This window comes from Thamnophis sirtalis, unplaced genomic scaffold (assembly GCF_051295495.1).
Source record: "Thamnophis sirtalis isolate CommonGarterSnake01/CBP01778 unplaced genomic scaffold, rThaSir2_p1.2 scaffold_14, whole genome shotgun sequence".
In the NCBI taxonomy this organism is placed as follows: Eukaryota; Metazoa; Chordata; class Lepidosauria; order Squamata; family Natricidae; genus Thamnophis; species Thamnophis sirtalis.
In genome coordinates, this window is record NW_028261394.1 from 42,850,666 (window position 1) to 42,868,863 (window position 18,198).

The window sequence follows — 18,198 nt, forward strand, 5'->3', positions numbered from 1 at the left end:
ATTTTTAGTGCCAAATTTGAAAATGGGATGTTTTTCCCGGTTTTCTGTGTGTTGAGAATGAAGGCTTGAGCCCCAATTCCTTGATGTGATTTCTAAACCAGGTTTTAATGTATGAGTGTATGTTGGAGGATGCACAACTTGGTAAACAATTTAGAATTCAATTTCCTTCCTTCCTTCCTTTCTTCCTTCCTCACTTTCCTTCCTTCCCTCCCTCCCTTTTGCCTCTCCTTCCTTCCTCCCCTCCCTTCCTCACTTTCCTCCCTTCCTTCCTCCCTTTCCTCCTTCCCTCCCTCCCTCCCTTTCCTTCCTTCCCTCTCTCCCTCCCTTTCTCTTCTCCTCTCTTTCCTTCCTTTCTTTCCTTCCTTCCCTCCCTCCCTTTCTTCTCTCCTTCCTTATTTCCTTCCTCCCCTCACTCTCTGGCTCACTTGCTCCCTCCCTCCCTCTTCTGTTTAGTGAATTCTCAGTTTGCCATTCCCCACCTAATGAAAATCACAATGGTTTCCAACATGTACTCAGAGTTGGCTAATCTATATTCTGGATAGTAAGATGTGTGCCTTTACTCTGGAGGGCGTGGAAAACTGCAAAAGGGACCTCAGGGTACCTTGTGACTGATGGAACTGCTTTGTAAATATTTTCCTGGATCTGCAGAAATCATTTCCAGCCTTGTTAACAGTATTTTAACCTCTCAAAGAGGCAAAGCATGCGTTTATTTTTAGTCACTTTTATGGCACCAGATGGATTGGTTATTGTTTCCAGTACATGATCTTACCTGTTTGCTGGATACTCCTGGAAGGACAACATCATCTTCTTTGTGTACCTGGATACCTGCATTATAGTTGTTATAGCAATAGCAGTAGCAGTTAGACTTATATACCGCTTCATAGGGCTTTCAGCCCTCTCTAAGCGGTTTACAGAGTCAGCATATTGCCCCCAACAACAATCCAGGTCCTCATTTTACCCACCTCGGAAGGATGGAAGGCTGAGTCAACCCTGAGCCGGTGAGATTTGAACAGCCGAACTGCAGAACTGCAGTCAGCTGAAGTAGCCTGCAGTGCTGCATTTAACCACTGCGCCACCTCGGCTCTGTTGTAACTCAGTGTGTGGCCTCTCAGAAAGAAGTACACTTTAGCTTTAGAACATAATAGCAGAATAAAGTATTTCACTCCAAGTCTTTTACTGGAGTTATAATTGCATATCTGACAACATTTAGGCTGCATAAACAGAGAGATAGAATCAAGTTCACATTATATCACTTTATAAGGCCTTGGCAAGGCCACACTTAGAATACGGCATGCAGTTTTGGTTGCCACGATGTAAAAAAGATGTGGAGACTCTAAAAAGAGTTCAGAGAAGAGCAACAAAGAGGATTAGGGGACTGGAGGCTAAAACATATGAAGAACGGTTGCAGGAACTGGGTAGGTCTCGTTTGATGAGAAGAAGGACTAGGGGAGACATGATAGCAGTGTTCCAATATCTCAGGGGCTGCCACAAAGAAGAGGGAGTCAAACTATTCTCCAAAGCACCTGAGGGTAGGACAAGAAGCAATGGGTGGAAACTAATCAAGGAGAGAAGCAACTTAGAACTAAGGAGAAATTTCCTGACAGAACAATTAATCAGTGGAGTAGTGGTGAAGTGGTGTAGGGTTTTCTGCCTAAGCAGAAAGCAGACCTCCAAGGTCCCTTCCAACTCTATTATTCTATTCTATCTTGCTTGTTCAGGATGAAACCAGAGAACTGCGAAACCAAAACACGGTCATTTAGGGAGCAAATTCTTGCTTTAAAAACACTTCCATGCTTACAAAAGACAGAGAATATTTTGAAAACACAAATGTTTGCTTACAAAAGAAAAAAATCAACAACATTCTGCTTGTAAGGTTTTATATATACAGTATCCTAACCCGAGGGATAATCCAAAACTATTTGTACTGTCCTACACTCATTTTTTGCATTTCAGGGTTGGTCTTAGGATTGAGGGAACGCTAAACAGTTTCCCCTGCTACTCCGTGTTCTACTCTTGAAACTAAATGAATGAGTGAATAAAGAAATGAATGAAGTGAGTGGGTGAAGGTTGACTGAATAACAGAATAACAAAATAATAGAGCTGGAAGGGACCATGGAGGTCTAGACTGAAGCTTTTGAAGGACCTATTGATTCACCTAGTTAGCTGATAAACTCTCAAATAAATGATAGCGTGACACATTGTTAGGTGTTGGTGCAAATAGATAGATTGATAGAGATAGATAGATGATAGAAAGATAATAGATAGATAGATAATGGATAGATAGATTGATTGATAGAGATAGATAGATAGATAGATAGATAGATAGATAATAGATTGATAGAGATAGATAGATGATAGATAGATAGATAGATAGATATAGATAGATAATAGATAGATGATAGATAGATGATAGATAGATAGATAATATAGATAGATTGATATAGATAGATGATAGATAGATAAATAGATAATGGATAATGGATAATAGATGGATGGATGGATGGATGGATGGATGGATGGATGGATGGATAGATAGATGATAGATAGATAGATAGATAGATAGATAGATAGATAGATAGATAGATAATAGATAATAGATTGATAGAGATAGATAGATGATAGATAGATAGATATAGATAGATAATAGATAGATGATAGATAGATGATAGATAGATAGATAATATAGATAGATTGATATAGATAGATGATAGATAGATAAATAGATAATGGATAATGGATAATAGATGGATGGATGGATGGATGGATGGATGGATGGATGGATAGATAGATAGATGATAGATAGATAGATAGATAGATAGATAGATAGATAGATAGATAGATAGATAATAGATAAATAGATTGATAGAGATAGATGATAGATAGATAGATTGATAGAGATAGATAGATAGATAGATAGATAGATAATAGATAGATAGATAGAGATAGATAGATAATAGATAAATAGATTGATAGAGATAGATAGATGATAGATAGATAGATAATAGATAGATTGATAGAGATAGATAGATAATATAGATAGATTGATAGAGATAGATAGATAGATAGATAGATAGATATAGATAGATAGATAATAGATAGATAGATGATAGATAGATATAGATAGATAGATAATAGATAGATGATAGATAGATAGATAGATAGATAATAGATAGATGATAGATAGCTAGATAGATAGATAGATAGATAATATAGATAGATTGATATAGATAGATGATAGATAGATAATAGATAGATAGATAGATAGATAGATAGATAGATAGATAGATGATAGATAGATAGATAGATAGATAGATAGATAGATAGATAGATAGATTGGCACTCTGTTGTCATCATTATCTCAATTGAGGCTGCAATGTTGTTAGTCTTCATTGGTTCATCTCAGGTTAACAGTATGTTGGGCAGTCCTTGTTTTATAGAAAGACACAAACAATCCCATAACGGCGTATGCTATTTTCTTTCTGTAGCATTGGGAAGTGCTCTCGGTGTGCGTGCGTGTGTGTTACTAAGTAAGCTGTAGGTTGTGGTGCTTCCTGAGGGCACTCGATGCAAGCCAGCTGAGTAAACTCTTGGAGAACGGTAGAGCGTAGAGTGTGATTACACACCTAGGCGTTATTTAAGCAGGAAGGAGACAAAGAGAAGAGAGCTTTCAGTCTAAAATGGAATTAAAATTGAATGAAGCCTTCTTCCAGTTGAAAGACACAAAGGGCCATTTGCTACCCCCCCCCCCCGTCTTGAGGGAACTTCTGCGCTAAGCATGCACTTCACTGAAAGAGCAATATTTCCCTTTCGTCGGAACAATATTGCCAAGCGCTTTGTAGGCAAACATAATTTTTTTGGGGGGGGGGAGGGAGAAGCAAGAAGAGTGCTTTTAACAGGTCTGAAATCCACACTGTATTGGGGAAATCGAGGGAAGGAGGAAGAAAAAACAGACAGAAATGATGTTCAGAAATAAACAAGAGCGGGCAGAGTTAGAAGAGTCATCAGTTTGGAGTCGTGGCGTTGCTGGGGGAGAACCCCAAATCCAGCCCACCCATGAATGTTTGAATGTTTGAATATTTATTTTATTTATATGCCGCCCTTTTCCCCCCGAAGGGGACTCAGGGCGGCTCACAACTCAAACCAGGGAAGGGGGGATACAGACAAAATTAAAAACGACACAAAACAATGCATGATTTAAAACACACAACAGTCATACCATTCGAGACGGGGGCAACGGTTCCTTAGCCCCAGGCCTGTCGGAACAGCCAGGTTTTAAGGGCTTTGCGGAAGGCCTGGAGGGTGGTGAGGGTTCGAATCTCCACGGGGAGTTCGTTCCAGAGGGTCGGAGCAGCCACAGAGAAGGCTCTCCTCCGGGTAGTCGCCAGTCGGCACTGGCCGGCGGATGGAATTCGGAGGAGGCCTAATCTGTGGGATCTAATCGGTCTAGTGGAGGTGATTGGCAGCAGGCGGTCTCTCAAGTAGAGAACTCTCAAGTTCTCTCATGAACTCCATTGACCTTGATCTAGCACCAATTTAATGCCAAGTGTTAGTTGAGTAGATTCTAGGTAAGCAAGGACGAACTTTTCTATACTTCGACTCTAACAAATGCTACTGGTTATTTGCACCTGGCACTGATTCTGTCCAGAGACAATGTGAGATGGTTGCTTTTGGCAGCGGGTGCTGAGGGTGGCGAGGAACAGCAGTGAGATCCTGGAGGATGTTCAATTTTGTATTTGTATTTGTATTTAAGTTTATTTATATGCCGCCCTTTTCCCTGGGGGGACTCAGGGCGGCTTACAACTTAAAAAAGGGGGGGGGGAAACAAACTTTTAACATATAGAACAATACATCATTAAAACACAACATTCATACCATTCGGGCAGGTTGCAATCTTTAGCCCCAGGCCTGACAGGGAAGCCAGTTTTTAAGGGCTGTGCGGAAGGTCTGGAGGGTGGTGAGGGTACGAATCTCCACGGGGAGATCGTTCCATAGGGTTGGAGCTGCCACCGAGAAGGCTCTCCTCCGCGTGGTTGCCAGTCGACATTGACCGGCGGATGGAACTCGGAGGAGGCCTAATCGGTGAGATCTAATTGGTCGAGTGGAGGTGATTGGCAGTAGGCGGTCTCTCAAGTACCCAGATCCACTACCATGGAGGGCTTTATGGGTGGCAAGTAGCACCTTGAAGCGTATCCGGAGATCGACAGGTAGCCAGTGCAGCTCGCGGAGGATAGGTGTTACGTGGGTGAAGCGAGGTGCACCCACAATCGCTCGCGCGGCCGCATTCTGGACTAGCTGAAGTCGCCAAATACTCCTCAAGGGCAGCCCCAATGTGTGTGTTGTGGCCCACCAGCGGAGCTGGCAGCAGATTCGGACACTGAGGAGATTGGAGAGGAACATGGGCCAGCCCTGGAGTCTGGGGAAGGCAGAGGGGGGGCTGGCAGGGCCGTGTGCCAGTTATCAGCTGCCTTCAGAGTCAGACATCAGTGAGGCAGATGAACAGCTGGAGCCTGTTCATCCATCTCTCCCTCCCTCCCTCCGTCTCTCCCTCCCTCCCTTCTTCCCTCTGTCCTCTCTCTTCCTCCCTCCCTCTCTCTCCCTCTCCTTCCCTTTTGCCCTCCGTCCCCTCCCTCCCTCTCACCCTCCCTCTTTCTCTCTTTCCCTCCCTCCATCCTTATCACCCTCCTTCTCTATCTCCCTCCCTTCTTCCCTCCTTCTCCCTCCCTCCCTCCGTGTGTCTGTCTGTCTGTCTGTCTGTCTGTCTGTCTGTATCTCGCTCAAAAACACTGCACAAAGTTATGAGAATTGGCACTGCTGGATGTTCTATCCAGCTGAGCTGTTCAAGAGCAATCCTGCCAGGAATCTTGATTTTTGGCTGCCAAATGTGTAGCAGCAGAGAGCTTTTGGCAGCCGCTGCCATTGTAATGGTAATCGATTCCTGGGAATGACGTTTCTGCAAACATTTCAGCCCTTTGTACCCTAGTCTCTCTCTTTCTTTCTCTCCCCCGCCCCAATCCTCTTTGCAGCCGCGTGCACATCACGGAAGCAACACTGAATCATCTGGGCAAAGCTTATGAGGTGGAAGAAGGCAACGGGCACCTCCGGGATCCCTATCTTGAATCCATGAATATCAAGACTTATTTGGTGATTGACCCCAGGGTAGGTATTCTCTGATGACAAACAAACAAACAAACAAACAAAGTTTAATCTCTCTGGTTTTGCACATGCCATGCTGAATCATGGTTTAACATGGCACATTGGGTGGTTGAGTTTGCACACATGGAAAACTAAAAACATGCAGACCGGCAACAATGGTGTAAGAGCTGTGTTTCTCTCAATATTAGCAGCTCTTAAGATGGGTGGACTTCAGCTCTCAGAGTTCCTCAGCCAACAAGGGAGTTGACGTCCACACAACTCTCTGAGTTGCCAAGGTTGATAAACACTGGTGTGTAGGTATAGGGCAGGTGTCAGCATAATGAACTGGCCAGTGAGAGTTACAGAATTACCCAACAACAGAGTTAGAAGGGACCTTAAAGGTCTTGTAGTCCAACCCCCACTCAAGCAGGAGACCCTATACCATTTGGTACAAATGGCTTGTCCAATCTCTTCTTAAAACCCTCCAGTGTTGCAGCGCCCACAACTCCTGGAGGCAAGTTGAAGCCGATGGTTGCAAACCAGGGATCAGAAAGGTCAGCAGTTTGGTGGTTCGAATCCCTAGCACTGCGTAACGGAGTGAGCTCCCGTTGCTTGTCCCAGCTTCTGCCAACCTAGCAGTTCGAAAGCACGTAAAAAATGCAAGTAGAAAAATAGGAATCACCTTTGGTGGGAAGGTAACAGCGTTCCGTGCGCCTTCGGCGTTGAGCCATGCCGGCCACATGATCACGGAGACGTCTTCGGACAACTCTGGCTCTCTGGCTTTAAAACAGAGATAAGCACTGCCCCCTAGAGTTGGGAATGAGTAGCACGTATGTGCGAGGGGAACCTTTTCCTAAAAAACCTAAACCTTTTTTTTTTTTAAACTCAGCCACATCTGAGTCTCTGTAGCCTATCCATGCAAAATATAAAGCTGGCAAAAAATATATCTATCTATCTAAGAAACAGATGTAGGCAGAGAGGAGTTAAATGATTCTAATCTAAAAATACTGTTGAGTTCTGTTGTCTATATATATATATTCTTCAGCTGACACCACAGTTGCCTTTGATCAGGTGGCCTACGATTTTATTTTGCAAACCCACACCTCGCCGCTTGCTTCCTGCTTTTTCGTTTCGTTTTAAGATCTTTATTATGCGTTGTGGATGTACCAAGAAATGGGGAATAATGAGAGTCAGGTGAAGTATCAAAAGCCGAACTAAACCGAAGCCTGCAATCTGGAAAGTTTGGTTTTTTTAAAAATTTGGTTGTGTGTGCACTTGGAAAAGGAGGGGGAAGAGAGGACATATTAAACATTCAGTTGCCATGAACCACCGATCCCGGGGAAACAATGGCTTTTAAATTTCGATCTCCAAGGAGCCCTTCAGGAATCCAGAATGGCTGTTCTTTAAATGTGTGTAATTAAACAGAATAAGCACTCCCACGCTTGCTTTAAGTGCAATTCTTCTACCAGCGTTTTGAGAAGAACTGATTTTTTAAAAAAAGAAAAAGGAAAGGAAAGCCATTGCACAATGAATACTCTTTAGTTTTGCTTTCCTCAGCTTGCAAAAGAGGTCCGGGTGTTTTTTCTTTCTTTCCCTCCCCTCTTTCTGTTTTTCAACAATTCCCACAGCTCTGGCAGAATCCCAAGGCCAATGGCTACCTGATTGCCTTCGATATTCTCATTAATAAAGGATATTAGTGCTACTTTGCAGAGCATAGTGGGCCACAGGAAGTCCCAGTTCCAATGAATAACCCTACGAAGAGTACATTCTTCTAGAACAGGGCTTCCCAACCCAGGGTAAATGACCCAGAATTGGGTAAAAGTGGTTCTTCTTTTGGTAACGGCCACATGAATCCATTACCAATCACCATTTGTGGAGCTTAATGTGTGCTATGAATGGGTTTCTGGATTGTTTGTTTTTTTTTTTAGTTCTTTTAATCCTGTTTACTCATAGTAGGGCTCAAAGGTGCTCCAAGATAGCATTTGGGTTCCACCACAAAACCGCGGTAGACTAAAGCGCGCTCGACGAAAGCGCGTATGTGACGTCATCCCAGCGCGACAAAAACATCGCGCTGTGAGCGGTAAATTTAAATTTAAAGCGAAAACCTTACCCTAACCCCCCCAAACCTAACCCTAAACATAACCCTTAACCTAACCCTAAACCTAACCCTAAACCTAACCCTTAATCTAACGCTAAACCTAACGCTAACCCTTAACCTAACTCTAAACCTAACCCTAACGCTTAACTTAACCCTAAACCTAACCCTAACCCTTAACCTAACTCTAACCCCAACCCTAAACCTTACCCTTACCTTTATGTGAATCGGCTTGCTTTAATTTAATTTTAATTTTAATTTAATTTATTTTTAATTTTAATTTAATTTATTTTTAATTTTTTTCGTCGCACTGCTGATGACGTCAGGTACGCGCTTTAATCGGGCGTGCTTTAGTGGACCACGGTTTTGACGGGTTACGAGCATTTGGTGCAACAACTAAGCCTACAGAAAGTAAGATCCAATCAGTGGTGGGATTCAAATAATTTAACAAGGGGTTCCCTGCCCTAATGATTTCTTCCAACAACCAATTCACCAAACTGCTCCTCGAAGTTAACAACCAGTTCTCCCGAAGTGGTGAGAACCGGCTGAATCTCACCATTGGATCCAACAGAAGAGAATATCAATAGCTCAGAATTGAACTCTGGAGACCTCGGTGCCTCCTGAGTTCGGTTGTTGGCTCGGAGACTTTTCCTTATCCGAGTAGGTAACATCACCTGTGCGAGAGCTCAAGCATATTTTCAACGGGGAAACTTGAGCATCCTAGAGCAGTGATGGCTAACCTTTTTGCCGCCGCGTGCCAAAAGCATGTGCACATGAGTGGTGGGTTGCAGGCGGCACACCCTGGTACGGGCGTACTGGTGCCTGCTGGGAGCACCAACTACCTTTCAGGTACGGTGCTCCGGAGGGCCCACTCGTTTGCCTGTCCTCCTTACTTGTATTTGAGCTCTTCTGTGCACATACACGAAGTGTACGGCGCCCGCACGATGCTCCGCCGAGCAGCTGGAGCGTCGTGGAGGCGTTGAAGTAGGAAAGGACCCATGTGCACACTGCGGGTGTGTCCGTGCTGGGCGCATTCATGTGGTGGACACCGGGCCCCGTTGCACCGTACCGCTTGCAACAGGATCCGGAACCCACCATTGGTGCATATGCATGCAATAGCGGGCGTACCAGAAGGGGAGTTCCTTTCAGTTCGGACCGGTTCAGCCGAATAGGTAGTAACTCGGAGAGGGTACACCTGACCACACCAGTTCTATCCTGGGCACCACCATCTTTATTTTCTGTTCTGCAAGGGCGCATAAACAATCTACATTGAAAAAGTTTAATTTGTATTTCTTTTTTAATGGTGTGCACATGCCCAGACCTTTTTAAGTGCAAATGTGCACACGCGCCGAGTATGTCTGGTCTGCGCATGAGTAGTAATGCCGTCAGGAATCCACCCCTGGGGCGCATTCCTGCACTCATTCAATATGTGCATGACACCCCCCTTGTCCCCCTGCCCCCCTACGTGCAACCCCCCCTTCCCCCATGCACACAAAACCCACCTGTGCTAAACCCCCCCCCCCCCCCATGCATGCACACATGAGCCCCACACCTCATTTGGTCCTATTAGCCTCCCTGCAGCCCGCTGGGAACAAAAATGGGCCATGGAGGGTAGCCTGTACGTAATCATTTATTTATATTCTCTCTCTCTCTCTTTCTCTTCTCTCTTCTCTCTTCTCTCGTCTCTCTCTCTCTTTTCTCTCTCTCTCTCATTAGTCAAAACAGCGTGCCACCAACAATCATTTCCCTCAATCCAGAGTGCAGGATGGCTTGAAGATGAGGGCCTCTGTACGGATGTCACGATACCTGGAATCTTGGGGAGCAGCTCGTCCTTTTTCCCACCTGAACCACCGAGAGAGTGTGAGCAGCGACACATCTGCGCCCAACCGCAGACGCAGGAAGGTGAATCTTTGCCACCCGTTCTTCAAAATTGCCTTCCTAGCACAAGTCCTTATGGAGGCATGCATGAGGTTTCCCGTGAACAGGAGAAGGAGTTGAGAAATGCCTGTACCGAAACACATTCCTTTTTCAGGTCTGGGATTGTCAGGTGTGAAAGAACAAGTCCACGTGGGAAGATCCAGTCAAAACTGACGTGTTGCTATTCATGCCTAGGCACAGGAATCTTCTCAACTAAAGTTAGAGGTTGCTTGGAGTTAAATAAGGGTGAACGGAATTCAAGGCTGGCTGAATTTAGTTTGCTTGTGGCTATGTAGGGATTCTGGATTGATCCCTCTTTTAACTCCTTCCCCAGGTTCGGCCACTCCTCCTACAGTGGCCGTGTTTCCCATTTGTAATGGAGATAAGATAGGATATAAATACATAATTTCATAGCAAAGGAGGAGAGAGCTGCAAAAATTGAGGTTGGAGAACATCTGTTTAACGGTTTTGAAGAAGTCCCAAGGCTTTTGCCCTTGTTCACTTCTTCCTACTTCTGAAGGGGACATTATAGTGAGCATTTAGGATGCTTTTTATTTTTTGGGAGAATTGAGTCTAGATCCTCTTTATTTATAGGTACCTATAATATTTAGAGGGACACAGTGGCTCAGTGACTAAGACACTGAGCTTGTCGATCAGAAGGTTCGAATCCTAGCACCGTGTTAACGGAGTGAGCTCCCCGTGACTTGTCCCAGCTTCTGCCAACCTAGAAGTTTGAAAGCATGTAAAAATGCAAGTAGAAAAATAGGGAACCACCTTTGGTGGGAAGGTAACAGCGTTCCATGCGCCTTCAGCGTTTAGTCACACCCGCCACATAGAGGTGGGTTTCAAATCCCTGCGCATGTGCAGAAGCGTTGGGGCAGGTGGGTGAAGCCTCCTGCCGCTGCCACTACCGGTTTGGCTGATCCTGGCCGAACCGGGAGCAACCCACTTCTGCAGCCCCATGACCACGGAGACATATTCGTTTCGTTTTATTGAGCTTGTATGCCGCCCACTCCCGAAGGACTCCGGGCGGCTTCCAATAAAACAAGGGAAGGGGATAATACACAAGACAACATATTAAAATATACAACAGTCACAATTTCCGAGGGGCTGGATATTTCGAAAGCCCCCCGGCCTGCTGGAGCAGCCAGGACTTAACGGCTTTGCGGAAGGCCGGGAGGGTAGTGAGGGTCCGGATCTCCACAGGGAGATCGTTCCAAAGGGCTGGAGCTGCAACAGAGAAGGCTCTCCCCCGGGGAGTCGCCAGCTGACACTGGCTGGCAGATGGGATCCGGAGAAGGCCTAACCTGTGTGATCTAATCGGTCTATGGGAGGTATTTGGATAGCGCTGGCTCTTTGACTTAGAAACAGAGATGAGCACCGCCTCCTAGAGCCGGAAACAACTAGCACATATGTGCGAGGGGAACTCTTACCTTTATAATATTTAGATTACACAACCAAATGCATTGTTTACTTCTTTAACAAGTAAAACCTTCTTCTCCACGCTTTCTTCTTGCTTAGGAGATAGCCCTTCAGCTCGCAAGTCGTCAGAGGACCACAGAGAGGCAAGTTTGATATCTTTCTTTAAGAACTGGCTTCAGTCCCTTTTCTTAATCCTCTAGCCTGCAAATCATTTTATAAGGAAGGAGAAAGATCAACGGCCAGCATGCACAATAGAATTAAAGGAGAGTCTGTATAAACTCCCAGCTCTCTTTTTAGGTTTTCCTAAAGAGGGATGCGGTGGCTCAGTGGCTAAGACGCTGAGCTTGGCCATCAGAAAGGTCAGCAGTTGGGCGGTTCGAATCCCTAGCGCCACATAACGGTGGGAGCTCCCGTGACTTGTCCCAGCTTCTGCCAACCTAGCAGTTCGAAAGAATGTAAAAATGCAAGTGGAAAAATAGGGACCCCATTTGGTGGGAAGGTAACAGCATTCTGTGCACCTTCGGCGTTGAGTCATGCCGGCCACATGACCACGGAGACGTCTTCGGACAGCGCTGGCTCTTCGGCTTTGAAACGGAGATGAGCACCGCCCCCTAGAGTCAGGAATGGCTAGCACATATGTGCGAGGGGAACCTTTACCTTTAAACAGCTAATTGTTGGAAAAGAAATTCTTGACTTGATGAAAAGAGAGCCTTAATTTGCAGTTAGGGCTCAGGAATTCTGTGGTTGGATATCTCACACACACACACACCCCCGCCCCGCCAGGACTTAAGCCAATCTTTCATCCCAACCCCGCTTCTGCCCACCAATGAGCATTACGTCATGATTGCAAAGAGGAAGTTGAAAAATGGAGAAACACAATGTCACCCATTTTCTCCCTTGCCTTCTCAAATTCTCCTCTACTCTTCTTTCTTTTGCTGTGCCTAGAAATTGGAGTTCTGCTGTCTCAAAGATGTTTGAAAAATAGTCCAAAAAAAGAATATTTAATTTATAGATAGATACAGATACAGATACAGATACAGATACAGATACAGATACAGATACAGATACAGATACAGATACAGATACAGATACAGATACAGATATATATACAGATATAGATCAGTGGTGGGTTTCAAATTTTTTTCGAACCTACTCTGTGGGTGTGGCCTCCTTTGTGGGAGTGGCTTGCCTGCCATGTGACCTGGTGGGAGTGGCTTGCCGGCCATGTGTATTCTTTCTTTCTTTCTTTCTTTCTTTCTTTCTTTCTTTCTTTCTTTCTTTCTTTCTTTCTTTCTTTCTCTCTCTCTCTCTCTCTCTCTCTCTCTCTCTCTCTCTCTCTCTCTCTTCCTTCCTTTTGTCTCTCTGTTCCTTTTTCCTTTCATCTCTCTCTCACTTTTTCTTTCTTTTTCTCTTTCTTTCTTTCTTTCTTTCTCTCTTTCTCTTTCTCTCTCTGTGTGAGTATGTGTGTGTGTGTGTATGTGTGTGTGTTGGGTTTCAAAATTTTTTGGAACCTCTTCTGTAGGTGTGGCCTGCTTTCCGGCTCCACTGGTGGAACCTCTTCTAACCGGTTCGGTAGATTTGACGAACCGGTTCTACCGAACTGGTGTGAATTGGCAGGAACCCACCTCTGATATATATATATATATATATATATATATAGATAGATAGATAGATAGATAGATAGATAGATAGATAGATAGATAGATAGATAGATAGATATAGATATAGATATAGATATAGATATAGATATAGATATAGATATAGATATAGATATAGATATAGATATAGATATATAGATATATAGATATATAGATATATAGATATATAGATATAGATATATAGATATAGATATAGATATAGATATAGATATAGATATAGATATAGATATAGATATAGATATAGATATAGATGATATAGATATAGATATATAGATATATAGATATATAGATATATAGATATATAGATATATAGATATATAGATATATAGATATATAGATATATAGATATATAGATATATAGATATATAGATATATAGATATATAGATATATAGATATATAGATATATAGATATATAGATATGAAAATCTCCATAGACATGCCATTCTGCTGATGCCAAATGTAGAATTTTAACTGCTGTGTGCTGCCAAGGTAAATGAAAAAACGGGCAAGTAACAGAACCGTTTGCAAGTTTCCTGGTTTTTGCTTTGTGTGCTTTTGAGCAGCAGAAACAAATTACATTTTAATCGGTTCTTACACTTTTCATTCGGCTCTTCCAGACTTTTTGAAGAAGGGATGCAAAACTTATTTTTCAAAATAATTCAAGGCTCCCTTGGGAGGATGCAAGTATCTCAGGAGAGGCGGCTGTTGCTGTAATTTTGAGGGAAATCTTTTTTACTGGTTTGCTAATTATTGGCCTGGATCTATGCGTCAACCAACCTCAAACCTTTATTTCTCTTTCTCTGTGTATCTGTTAGTTTCGAAGGACCTAGACAACACCACTACTGTCCTCCTTCTGTTCTAACCTATAAGTGAGTTTTCCTTCCTCTTCTCACTTTCAGTGATTGTTGTTGTCGTCTTCCTGTGTGATTATTCTCCTAGTTGTTTCTCATTTCACCTTTCTCTAAAGCAGGAGTCCCCAACCTTGGCAACTTTAAGTCCTGTGGACCAACCCTTGTGAAGAAAAAAATAATGAAATTTTGATCTTGGTTTTGTTGATTAGTAAGATTTGGTGCTATAGAAATGGCTAGTTATCAGTGGTGGGTTTCAAAAATTGTTCGAACCTACTCTGTGGGTGTGGCCTGCTTTGTGGGAGTGGCTTGCCGCCCATGTGACCGGATGGGAGTGGCTTCCCACCCATGTGACCGGATATGAAGATGCCGACGACACTTGTCAGAACCACCTTAAATTACCTCCCACACAGCACTGGCACGCATAAGAATATGATATAAACTTGTTTTTTAAAAGGCATCTTTGGTTTGCGTTAAAACAACTTCAACACCCGCAATGTTCTGATTGACGCAGTAGTCATCCTTACCTTTCACAGAGGCCCTGAGTTTTATAAATAGGAGCATGATAGTGTAGAATAATCATATCCAAGGACCAGTGGTGGGTTTCAAAAAAGTTTGGAACCTCTTCTGTAGGTGTGGCCTGCTTTCCGGGTCCACTGGTGGAACCTCTTCTAACCGGTTCGGTAGATTTGACGAACCGGTTCTACCGAATAGGTGCGAACTGGTAGGAACCCACCTCTGCTAGTTATATATTAATATGTAAAAGTAAAAAGTGGAGGTTGAAGTGTGTTTATCTTGTACTGTGCTAGGGAGAGTTGGAAGTCAATGCTCCCCTTTTCTTTCTCTTTCTCTTCCCCCTTGTATTTCACACCTCCTTTTCCTGTTCCCTTTCCTTCCCTTAACCTCCTATTTTATTTTATTTTATTGTATTTTATACAATAAAAAATATTAAATGACCGACATGACTAGCTGGGGGATTCTGGGAGTTGAAGTCCACAGATCTTAATGTTGCCAAGAGTTGGACACACCCCTGCTCGAAAGCAGTTGACATCCCTCAAAAAGATAACAGTGGATGGATTCACATGCAGCAAGCTAAACCATAAATCATGGTTTGTGAACTTGTTTACCGAGCTTTCAGCTTAGCTATCGCCAAAGGAGTCAAATTATGAATTAGGATGCGAATTCAGCCCAAGAACCTTCTTTCTCCAGTGTAAAACAAAAAAAAATCACACAAATCCATTCAGCAGTGTACAATTCTTGGATGATAAAGGAGCATCTTTACTGTAGTTTAATGCAGGTGAAATCTCTTGTCTCTTCACAAATCTTCGTTTCTCATTCTCAACATCCTAGTGGCCAAAATTCGGATTTTTTTTTAAAAAAAATAAATAATTCTGTTATTTTCAGCTTGGGAAGTGGTCCTCTAGTTAATCTGGGATGTTCCCCTCCCATCCTAGTTGATTCTCTGAACGTTTGGAAGGAATCCTTTTTTTTCACGGTGTCGTTTTTTCCTTTCTTTTCAGAAACACCTCTCAGAAAGGAAGAATGGAGGAAGAAATCAACGATAAGATGATGTCGACCATTGAGGGCCTGAATTCAGCCAAGTAAGAAAACAGAAGAGGTCCTTTTGTCAGGGTTCAAAGTAACACCCCCCCAATGAAAGAAGACTCCGAGACTTGAGGTTCCTCAAAGTTCCAATTTATTAGAGATGTCATATTGGCACATCTGGGGAAACCCGGATCTGAAAGCTTCCAGGTTTTCCCCATCCAAACGAAAGTTTAAGTCCCTGCCCAGCACCCACATGTCCATCCCATGATCCACTCAGGCGCCATCCAAAACTGGACATGCCTCCCAGTCACGCCACCCAGGTGCAGGGCAAGATGTCCTTAACTCTCTGAGAAAGGAATGTTATGATGACTATGTGTTCTGACCCCCCTCTTCCCACACCAACACACTCCGAGTCAAAGATACTTTCCAGAATTTATTAACAGACAGACAGGTCCTTCTCAGCAAACCAGCACAGATAAGCCGTGGCAGCAATCCAACACAGATAAGTCTGGCAGCAATCCAGACTGCCAAGCTCACAATACTGTTCTCCAACATTAGTTAATGCGTTGACTTCTGCAAAAGGGGCGTGTGCACAAGCAGTCCTTTTATAGTCTGGAGAGGAGCCTAATGACCACCAGCTGAGTGCAATTACCTCCTGTACTTACACAACTGTTCCTGACGCCTATTAGCTCTTCGGTGCCGTGCATCCAGGAACAACTCACTGCTGGCATCCAGATCACTCTCCCTTGTCTCCTTGAGTCAACCTTGAGCCTAGCGAGATTCGAACTGCCCAATTGCAGGCAGCCGGCAGTCAGCAGAAGTAGTAGCCTGCAGTACTTCACTCTGACCACTATGCCACCGTAGCTCAGTCCATAAACAATAAACATTGCATTGTCTGGGTATTTAATTTGCTTAACAATACAATGCCATTCTTACTCTTCACCCCTTTTTTTCCACCCACTGGTAAAATAAATTCCAAGTTTGAGCCCAAAATTTCTGTTATTCACCGAGACTTTTGTTAAGGGAGTTTTGCCCCATTCTATGATCTTTCTCGCCACAGCCGTTAAGTGAATCACTGCAATTGATGGGTTAGTACCTCAGTTGTTCAGTGAATCTGGCTTCCCCATTGACTTTTGTGTTTTTTTCCAGTGGTGTTGTAACTTCTGACGGTTGCTATGGAAATGGTTGTAAGTCAAGGACTGCGGGTGTTATTTGAGATTCATCACCGCAAAACAACTGTGATGTAACCCAGTCTAGGCTTAAAGACAGCCAGTTATTCTTTAATATTGTAGCTCCTTTCTGGAATTCTAATCTGGCTCCAACTTTTCATCTAAAATTCTCTCTGTGCCAGATGCTAATGAGAAGGTTTAGTGTTACAGGCTTTTAAAAGCACTTAAAGCAAAATTAAGTCTTCATTTCACACACGATGCAGCAACTACAAAGACGCCATGAAGGCTACGTAGTTCTAAGAAATACATTTTGGTTCTGTAATGCCGGAACCCAGTGAAAACGTCATTCAGAACTGCTTAATCATTTAGAACCATATTATTACCTTTTCTCCGGTTTTGATTGAAAGGTCGTAAAACAAAGTAGAAAGTTTTATATAGCAATAGCAATAGCAGTTAGACTTATATACCGCTTCATAGGGCTTTCAGCCCTCTCTAAGCGGTTTACAGAGTCAGCATATTGCCCCCAACAATCCGGGTCCTCATTTCACCCACCTCAGAAGGATGGAAGGCTGAGTCAACCCTGAGCCGGTGAGATTTGAACAGCCGAACTGCAGAACTGCAATCAGCTGAAGTAGCCTGCAGTGCTGTATTTAACCACTGTGCCACCTTAATCTTAATAGTAGTTAGACTTATATACCGCTTCATAGGGCTTTCAGCCCTCTCTAAGCGGTTTACAGAGTCAGCATATTGCCCCCAACAACAATCCGGGTCCTCATTTTACCCACCTCGGAAGGATGGAAGGCTGAGTCAACCCTGAGCCGGTGAGATTTGAACAGCCGAACTGCAGAACTGCAGTCAGCTGAAGTAGCCTGCAGTGCTGCATTTAACCACTACGCCACCTCGGCTCTTAATCCTCCCCCCACCACCACCTTTTGCTGCTCTCCTTTCCTTTATTTTGTCTTAATTCTAATACTTCCGTGTCTTTTTTTTTAAATAGCCTGGCTTCCCGACGAACAAATCCTTGACTTAAAATTGTTATAATTTCACATTGGATGCTTAGTTTCTGTTTTCCTTTCCTTCGTGCAGGCCGTGGTGCGGCCAGAAAGACGATTTCCGTGGACTGTGTGGGTTTCTGCTGTGCTTTGTCGAAACAGGATTGGAAAAAGAGGTTTGTGAGACATTGGAGGAATGTCTACAAGAGCAAAATCTTTCAAGCCCCACAAAACGTTTTTTTTTCAGGTTTTAGCGTTTGAAAAGGAAGCTAACCTTAACAAATCAAAATGTAATCTTACAGTTTCCTGTTTACAGAATTTTTAGGCTGAGACACAATTTTCCATTCATTTAGCTTCAATTAGTGTGCTAGAAAAGGGTATTTTCAGATTTCTTTTGAATATGGCACGTTTTTGTTTTT

General features: G+C 43.4%; 1 protein-coding gene across 1 annotated transcript in view; it reads left to right on the forward strand.

The window, feature by feature from the left end:
* ADCY7 (adenylate cyclase 7) overlaps nucleotides 1-18,198 on the forward strand; it is a 91,986-nt gene that overhangs the window by 48,255 nt on the left and 25,533 nt on the right. The window contains exons 10-15 of the mRNA XM_087729051.1: nucleotides 6,024-6,156; nucleotides 9,944-10,129; nucleotides 11,666-11,709; nucleotides 14,041-14,094; nucleotides 15,594-15,674; nucleotides 17,874-17,955. Coding sequence (XP_087585177.1) covers nucleotides 6,024-6,156; nucleotides 9,944-10,129; nucleotides 11,666-11,709; nucleotides 14,041-14,094; nucleotides 15,594-15,674; nucleotides 17,874-17,955 — 580 coding nt within the window. The remainder of the gene's footprint in view (nucleotides 1-6,023; nucleotides 6,157-9,943; nucleotides 10,130-11,665; nucleotides 11,710-14,040; nucleotides 14,095-15,593; nucleotides 15,675-17,873; nucleotides 17,956-18,198) is intronic.